Source organism: Mustela nigripes, chromosome 6, assembly GCF_022355385.1.
Source record: "Mustela nigripes isolate SB6536 chromosome 6, MUSNIG.SB6536, whole genome shotgun sequence".
Classification (NCBI taxonomy): domain Eukaryota; kingdom Metazoa; phylum Chordata; class Mammalia; order Carnivora; family Mustelidae; genus Mustela; species Mustela nigripes.
This window is the reverse complement of record NC_081562.1, coordinates 90,372,882-90,382,864: the sequence shown is the minus strand read 5'-3', so window position 1 is coordinate 90,382,864 and position 9,983 is coordinate 90,372,882. Positions and strand designations below refer to the sequence as shown.

General features: G+C 36.3%; 1 protein-coding gene across 1 annotated transcript; it reads right to left on the bottom strand.

The window, feature by feature from the left end:
• Nucleotides 1-6,377: 6,377 nt before the first annotated feature.
• On the bottom strand, nt 6,378-7,309 carry LOC132020759 (olfactory receptor 6C3-like). The gene is given in 2 exon segments (XM_059404907.1): nt 6,378-7,225; nt 7,228-7,309. Coding segments are annotated over 2 exon segments (930 nt in total).
• Nucleotides 7,310-9,983: the final 2,674 nt, after the last annotated feature.

The window sequence follows — 9,983 nt, the reverse complement described above, 5'->3', positions numbered from 1 at the left end:
CAATATGGCAAAGGGAACGAGCATCAAAATTCAGGAGGTTCAGAGAATGCCCCTCAAAATCAATAAGAATAGGCCCACACCCCGTCACCTAATAGTAAAATTTACAAGTCTCAATGACAAAGAGAAAATCCTGAAAGCAGCCCGGGAAAAGAAGTCTGTAACATACAATGGTAAAAATATTAGATTGGCAGCTGACTTATCCACAGAGACCTGGCAGGCCAGAAAGAGCTGGCATGATATTTTCAGAGCACTAAACGAGAAAAACATGCAGCCAAGAATACTATATCCAGCTAGGCTATCATTGAAAATAGAAGGAGAGATTAAAAGCTTCCAGGACAAACAACAACTGAAAGAATTTGCAAATACCAAACCAGCTCTACAGGAAATCTTGAAAGGGGTCCTCTAAGCAAAGAGAGAGCCTACAAGTGGTAGATCAGAAAGGAACAGAGACCATATACAGTAACAGTCACCTTACAGGCAATACAATGGCACTAAATTCATATCTCTCAATAGTTACCCTGAATGTGAATGGGCTAAATGCCCCTGTCAAAAGACACAGGGTATCAGAATGGATAAAAAAACAAAACCCATCTATATGTTGCCTCCAAGAAACACATTTTAAGCCCGAAGACACCTCCAGATTTCAAGTGAGGGGGTGGAAAAGAATTTACCATGCTAATGGACATCAGAAGAAAGCAGGAGTGGCAATCCTTATATCAGATCAATTAGATTTTAAGCCAAAGACTATAATAAGAGATGAGGAAGGACACTATATCATACTCAAAGGGTCTGTCCAACAAGAAGATTTAACAATTTTAAATATCTATGCCCCCAATGTGGGAGCAGCCAACTATATAAACCAATTAATAACAAAATCAAAGAAACACATCAACAATAATACAATGATAGTAGGGGACTTTAACACTCCCCTCACTGAAATGGACAGATCATCCAAGCAAAAGATCAGCAAGGAAATAAAGGCCTTAAACGACACACTGGACCAGATGGACATCACAGATATATTCAGAACATTTCATCCCAAAGCAACAGAATACACATTCTTCTCTAGTGCACATGGAACATTCTCCAGAATAGATCACATCCTCGGTCCTAAATCAGGACTCAACCGGTATCAAAAGATTGGGATCATTCCCTGCATATTTTCAGACCACAATGCTCTAAAGCTAGAACTCAACCACAAAAGGAAGTTTGGAAAGAACCCAAATACATGGAGACTAAACAGTATCCTTCTAAAGAATGAATGGGTCAACCGGGAAATTAAAGAAGAATTGAAAAAAATCATGGAAACAAATGATAATGAAAACACAACGGTTCAAAATCTGTGGGACACAACAAAGGCAGTCCTGAGAGGAAAATATATAGCGGTACAAGCCTTTCTCAAGAAACAAGAAAGGTCTCAGGTACACAACCTAACCCTACACCTAAAGGAGCTGGAGAAAGAACAAGAAAGAAACCCTAAGCCCAGCAGGAGAAGAGAAATCATAAAGATCAGAGCAGAAATCAATGAAATAGAAACCAAAAAAACAATAGAACAAATCAACGAAACTAGGAGCTGGTTCTTTGAAAGAATTAATAAAATTGATAAACCCCTGGCCCGACTTATCAAAAAGAAAAGAGAAAGGACCCAAATAAATAAAATCATGAATGAAAGAGGAGAGATCACAACTAACACCAAAGAAATACAAACTATTATAAGAACATACTATGAGCAACTCTACGGCAATAAATTTGACAATCTGGAAGAAATGGATGCATTCCTAGAAACATATAAACTACCACAACTGAACCAGGAAGAAATAGAAAGCCTGAACAGACCCATAACCAGTAAGGAGATTGAAACAGTCATTAAAAATCTCCAAACAAACAAAAGCCCAGGGCCAGACGGCTTCCCGGGGGAATTCTACCAAACATTTAAAGAAGAACTAATTCCTATTCTCCTGAAACTGTTCCAAAAAATAGAAATGGAAGGAAAACTTCCAAACTCATTTTATGAGGCCAGCATCACCTTGATCCCAAAACCAGACAAGGATCCCATCAAAAAAGAGAGCTATAGACCAATATCCTTGATGAACACAGATGCGAAAATACTCAACAAAATACTAGCCAATAGGATTCAACAGTACATTAAAAGGATTATTCACCACGACCAAGTGGGATTTATTCCAGGGCTGCAAGGTTGGTTCAACATCCGCAAATCAGTCAATGTGATACAACACATCAATAAAAGAAAGAACAAGAACCATATGATACTCTCAATAGATGCTGAAAAAGCATTTGACAAAGTACAGCATCCCTTCCTGATCAAAACTCTTCAAAGTGTAGGGATAGAGGGCACATACCTCAATATCATCAAATCCATCTATGAAAAACCCACCGCAAATATCATTCTCAATGGAGAAAAACTGAAAGCTTTTCCGCTAAGGTCAGGAACACGGCAGGGATGTCCGTTATCAGCACTGCTATTCAACATCGTACTAGAGGTCCTAGCCTCAGCAATCAGACAACAAAAGGAAATTAAAGGCATCCAAATCTACAAAGAAGAAGTCAAATTATCACTCTTTGCAGATGATATGATACTATATGTGGAAAACCCAAGAGACTCCACTCCAAAACTGCTAGAACTGGTACAAGAATTCAGTAAAGTGTCAGGATATAAAATCAATGCACAGAAATCAGTTGCATTTCTCTACACCAACAGCAAGACAAAAGAAAGAGAAATTAAGGAGTCAATCCCATTTACAATTGCACCCAAAACCATAAGAGACCTAGGAATAAACCTAACCAAAGAGGCACAGAATCTATACTCAGAAAACTATAAAGTACTCATGAAAGAAATTGAGGAAGACACAAAGAAATGGAAAAATGTTCCATGCTCCTGGATTGGAAGAATAAATATTGTGAAAATGTCTATGCTACCTAAAGCAATCTACACATTTAATGCAATTCCTATCAAAGTACCATCCATCTTTTTCAAAGAAATGGAACAAATAATTCTAAAATTTATATGGAACCAGAAAAGACCTCGAGTAGCCAAAGGGATATTGAAAAAGAAAGCCAACGTTGGTGGCATCACAATTCCGGACTTCAAGCTCTATTACAAAGCTGTCATCATCAAGACAGCATGGTACTGGCACAAAAACAGACACACAGATCAATGGAACAGAATAGAGAGCCCAGAAATAGACCCTCAACACTGCAGTCAACTAATCTTCGACAAAGCAGCAAAGACTGTCCAATGGAAAAAAGACAGCCTCTTCCAATAAATGGTGCTGGGAAAATTGGACAGCCACATGCAGAAAAATGAAATTGGACCATTTCCTTACACCACACACAAAAATAGACTCAAAATGGATGAAGGACCTCAATGTGCGAAAGAAATCCATCAAAAATCCTTAAGGAGAACACAGGCAGCAACCTCTTCGACCTCAGCCGCAGCAACATCTTCCAGGAACAACACCAAAGGCAAGGGAAGCAAGGGCTAAAATGAACTACTAGGATTTCATCAAGATCAAAAGCTTTTGCACAGCAAAGGAAACAGTTAACAAAATCAAAAGACAACTGACAGAATGGGAGAAGATATTTGCAAATGACATATCAGATAAAGGACTAGTGTCCAGAATCTATAAAGAACTTAGCAAACTCAACACCCTAAGAACAAATAATCCAATCAAGAAATGAGCAGAGGACATGAACAGACATTTCTGCAAAGAAGATCCAGATGGCCAACAGACACATGAAAAAGTGCTGCACATCACTTGGCATCAGGGAAATACAAATCAAAACCACAATGTGATATCACCTCACACCAGTCAGAATGGCTAAAATCAACAAGTCAGGAAATGACAGATGCTGGCGAGGATGCGGAGAAATGGGAACCCTCCTACACTGTTGGTGGGAATGCAAGCTGTTGAAGCCGCTCTGGAAACCAGCATGGAGGTTCCTCAAAATGTTGAAAATAGAACTGCCCTATGACCCAGCAATTGCACTATTGGGTATTTACCCTAAAGATACAAACGTAGTGATCCAAAGGGGCACATGCACCCGAATGTTTATAGCAGCAATGTCCACAATAGCCAAACTATGGAAAGAACCTAGGTGTCCATCAACAGATGAATGGATCAAGAAGATGTGGTATATATACACAATGGAATGCTATGCAGCCATCAAAAGAAATGAAATCTTGCCATTTGCGACAACATGGATGGAACTAGAGCGTATCATGCTTAGCGAAATAAGTCAAGCAGAGAAAGACAACTATCATATGATCTCCGTGATATGAGGAAGTGCTGATGCAACATGGGGGCTTAAGTGGGTAGGAGAAGAATAAATGAAACAAGATGGGATTGGGAGGGAGACAAACCATAAGTGACTCTTAATCTCACAAAACAAACTGAGGGTTGCTGGGGGGAGGGGGTTTGGGAGAAGGGGGTGGTATTATGGACATTGGGGAGGGTATGTGCTTTGGTGAGTGCTGTGAAGTGTGTAAACCTTGTGATTCACAGACCTGTACCTGGGGATAAAAATATATGTTTATAAAAAATAAAAAATTATAAATTAAAAAAAATATTTATGTTTATAAAAAATAAAAAATTAAAAAAAAGATGCAAAAAAAAAAGAGCCTTCAGAAAGGATGAATACCTACCATTTGCATGACATGGATGGAACTAAAGGGTATTATGCTAAGTGAAATAAGTCAGTCAGATAAAGAGAATTATCATATGTGGTTCCATTGTTTACTTAATATTTTTAATCTGTCTTCCAATAAGAAAGTTTGGTACTATAAAACTGCTAATACTTCATACATTTTTTCCTTCCCACTCTGTTGCTCACCAGCAATGTACCTTGAAGAGCTTCTTGTTTTGTTTGATTAGAATTTTAATGTATCTGTCAATTATAATATTAGGAATTAGTACCTTCCCCAACTAGACTATAGTAATATAATCATGCCCAAATGATATAATGTGAATGTAAAACACCAATAAAATTGTGCAGGTCCTAAGAAAAAGCTACCGATTTTTTCAGGTTCCCACAGTTTTAAATAGGCATGAAATAAGTGCAACTTTTTGTCTCTGTTTTGTTTTACAAACCAGTTACCACATTGGCTGTTATACCTCAAGATCTAAGGCAAATTACTCAACCTATCCAAGCATCACTTTGCACACCAATAACAGAGATAATCATCTATGTTACTATATAGCTGTGAAGATTAAACATGAAATTATTTAGGACATACCTAGTTATTTGTTCTCTAGAGAAGAGATATTATTTTATATGAAATTCCTATCAAACTCTCATGTGGCATAAGTGTATTGGTGACTGCCTACATCTCCATCTATTATATATTTAAACAAATAATACAGATTTGGGAGGCCTGGTGTCTCCATTGATTAAGCATCTGACTTCAGTTCAGGTGATGATCTCAGTGTCCTAGAATTGAAACCCATATCAAACTCCCCACTCAGCAGGTATCTGCTTATCCCTTTCCCTCAGACCCTCTTCTTCTCCTGTTCATGCTCTCTCTCTCAAATAAAAATTAAAATACTTATTTATTTTTTTAATTATTTTTAAAGCTTTTATTTATATATTTGACACAAAGAGAACACAAGCAAGGGGAGCAGCAGGCAGAGAAGCAGACTTCCTGCTGAGCAAGGGTCTGATGATAGGCTTGATCCCAGGACCCTGGCATCATGACCTGAGCTGAAGGCAGCAACTTAACCGAGTCACCCAGGAGCCCCTAAAATCTTAAATAATAAAAATAATACAGTTAAAAAAGGGTAGTACATAAAAAAGACATAGCACATGCCCTGAGCATAGCTAGAAAGGAAAAGATGTATGACTTTTAAATAATTTATAAGCAGTAAAATAAACACTCAACTGAGCATGAAGAACTGGACAGATACTGCAGTTTGTGTGCACAAAATATGATTGTTGGATAATTTATTTCGTGCTTTTTATAGCTTTAAGAAAGAAAATGTAAGAAAAAGAAAGAAATGTGATATTAGTAATGGAACTGAAGATTTTAGAATAAATCCATGAAAAGAGTGTTTACTCAAGTGTTTACAGTAAAAATAAGTATTTATATTATTTGGAACAATCAGGAAAATGATTATTGTTGTATAGCTACTGATGTCCTATTTAGTCTTACAAATCAGTGAGGAAATGGAACCTATAGAGGGTTTGAAAGAAAGACACTACAAAGTTACTTTAGGTTGAAAAGAAAGCTTAAGGAAATGAGCACATCATAGCAAGTATTTGGGAGATGGATATTAGAAGATACTCTAGAAGTTGAAATTTTATTTGCCCTTTATTGGATCTTCACAATGACATCCATTCATATTAACACATATTTTCATTTGTCATTTGTTTCTAGAAAGCAGCACTTTATGAAGCAAGTTTCTGAAAGCCTGTTTTACTTGCTGATTCCTCAGGGTATAAATAAAAGGGTTCAACATGGGGGCAATTGAGGTGTTGAGAATAGCTACTCCTTTGGTCAGTGATGCTCTTTCTTTTGCTGAAGGCTTGACATACATGAATATACAGCTTCCATAAGAGATGGAAATGACAATCAAGTGAGAGGAACACGAGGAGAAAGCCTTTTTCCTCTGACTAGCAGATGGGATTCTCAGGATGGTGCTAAGGATGCACAGGTAGGAGAGAATCACTAATGGCAAAGTGAAGAGCAGAGTGGCAAAAGCAAAGTAAAAGCCAGTCCTCTCCAAAAGCCACGTATCTGAGCTTGAGAATTGTAAGATGGGAAAATAGTCACAAGAGAAATGATCAATTACACTGGAAGCACAGAAATCTAGCTGGAGGATGAGCATGAGTGGTGGGAAAATGGTAAGAAATTCTACTAGCCAGGACCCAAAGACAAGCAGGGTGCAGATTTTTTTGCTCATGCTGGTGGTGTAATGAAGAGACTTGCAGATGGCAACGTAACGATCAAAAGACATGGCAGTGAGAAGAAAAAATTCAGAAAGACCTATGAAGATGAAGAAAAATAGTTGAACTAAACAATTGTTATAGGAAATGGTCTTGATGTTAGTAATGATTGCCCCCAAAAATCTTGAGATAGAGACACTGGTGAATGTGATTTCTAAGAAGGAGAAATTCTGCAGGAAGTAATACATAGGAGTCTTGAGATGACAATCAAGATGAGGAATGATGGTTAGGTTTTCAGTGACACTTAATACATAAGCCATAAATAAAAGATAAAGATTACAACTTGAAGCTGTGGGTCATCTGAGATGCCCAAGAGAATGAACTCTGTGATCATTGTATGGTTTCTCATACTGCTTTTTATTTTCTTTAAGCAAAATCTGTTGAGAAACAAGACAGAAAGAGTGTGTGAACAGTAAAGGAATTGAAAATTTAAGAGTTCCTATTATTAGCTCCAAGGAAATGAAGCAATGGAACTTTTTTCCTTTGTGCAGTTTCGCAGGATCCACTCAGCCTGTCAAAGCACAAATATTTTACACATCCTCTCCTGAAAAGGAATACCATATTCACATTTCTATGTTAAAAGCCCCCTCATGAGTGACTTTACATAACGCCTGTACCTGTTACCAAATTGTCTACATGTGCAATATATCTCTTAATTTTATTTATTTATTTTTAGCTTAATTTCAGTATAGTTAACACAGTGTTATATTCATTTCATATAGTGAGTCAACTCACTATATATAGTGAGTATATATACTCACTATTCATATAGTGAGTCAACAATTGCATACATCATGCAGTACTTGTCAGGACATGTGTACTCCTTAATCCTCATCCCCTATTTCTCCCTTTCCCCCACAAACCTCCCCTCTGGTAATCATCAGTTTGTTCTCTACAGTTAAGAGTTCCTTGGTTCCTTGGTTCCATAACTTCCCATTGGATACCCCAATGGGAAAAAAAGCAGTCTCCTCAACAGATGGTTTTGTAAACTGATCATCTACTTGCAGAAGAAGGCAACGACACCACTCTCTTACACTAAACTTAAAATGGATTAAAGTTCTAAAAGTTGAGAACTGAAAGCATAAAAATTCTAGAAGAGGGCACAGATAGTAATCTTTCTGAAATTGTCCATAACAACATTTTTCTAGATATGTTTCCAGAGGAAAGAGCAATATGTTTCTGCAAGAATCATTATCATGTCTGTAATTTAGATATTGAGACACTGTTTTCTAGTTTCCAAGGTTGTGTGCTCCTAGAACTGAAATGCCTAATTCTGAGTTTTAACTCTGATGCCATTTTCAAACTTTATTGTCTTCTAAGATTTTGGTGGAAGCTGAAGACCCAGTCACAATTTCTGAGCCTAAGAAGAGCTATGATTATTGTTATTTTTAATATATATTCTTTCAAATGTGACCAGAAGAAATAAATGTGTTTCCTGTCTTAGAAATATAATACTAGAATTGCCTTGGTTATAAATGAGAGTATAATTCTTTGTGTGAAAGAAATCAGAAGCCATAGATATTTAATACATAGGTGAAGCCATTCGAATAACATAATTTTTACAGCAAACTGGTACATTTATGTCATCTTCATGTTCCTTATTTAAATTAACAATTGACATACTTTTCTATGTTTTTTTTTTCTTTTTAAACTCTGTTCACTTTGTCTTTTTGCTCTCCAAATTTGTCTGAGGACAAGAGGAGTTCATAAGGGAATTTTTTGATGGCAAGTATTTCCTTGTTTTTTCTCTAGAAGAGTAAGTAAGTGGAATCAATAAAATTCTTTGTAAAATTTATTTTTAGAAACCACAAATTATTAAAATGTTATTGGTATGACTTTTATCCATCACATTCTCTCTTTATTCTTAGGAACCAGCATTTTATCTATGCCATAAATTCTTGATAGTATTATCAAGTATTATTTTTTTTCTATGGGATGAACTGGGTAAATCTGTAGGGCATAAGTGTCAAGTTTGTATTGTGCCTTTTTTTCTTTTAATTTTTCTTGACAATCACAATCTCTTCTTTTAGAAATAGACACATATTTGTTATAATATACCAGCAAAGTTGGAAGATCAAAAGGCAGAGATTGTTCCTGTGTTTTGAACAATGACTGGAAATATTAAATTATACAATTAGTAACTGTACATATACTAGTTTGATAACTTGGTGATCCCTGCAATTTATTTCAACAAAATAACCTCTGGAATGGAAGAGAAATAAACACATTCATTGACAAGTGTAGAACGTACTTATTTTTTTGATATTTTTTTTCTTAATTTTCTTAATTTCTTAATTAGATTTTCTTAATTTTTAAAGTTTTCTTAAATTTCTTAAATTTTCTTAAAATGTGAGAGGCAGTGCATTCATAATCTATTTCAGGTTTTTGTCATGAGTTCATCCTCGCCTCTGTCATGTAAAAGCCTCTCACACTGAGAAAGTGCAGGCTTGATTGCATGCAAGATTCCTGTAGTTTCTGCTCTAAGCAAAGAAATTTCTTTTTATCACTTTAATCTTTCCATATTACCATAAACAATATTCTGACCTGAACATCAAGAATTACTATTGTAAGCCTGTGAGTTCTTTAAGAGATTTCCAGGTAATAGAGCCCCCTGACTGGAAGGTAAAATATTTCACAGATCCCTGGATATGATGAAGATTGATTGAATACTATCCAAACACAAAACAATTTTACCTTCTCTGGTCATTGTATAAATCCCTGAGAGACCAGAGTGGAGAAAGGAAAAGGAGAGAGAACCTAAGAAGTATAGTGATGCCATGACATGCATCTATCCAGACAGCTAACAATATAGTGACATAAAAGCAAAAGTGTACTTACCAGCTGATCAATCAATATGGTTTCCCTTTGTCTGTACTTATTTTTTCTCATAATCCCATGGAACTCAGTTGACACTCAGGATATAATTTATTCTCCGTTTCTTTGGAACTAGTTAAATATAGTGCTGAGCTGCACAGTAGTGGACCCTTCAGTGAAGGTAGCAGCCAGACTATTAACTTATACAT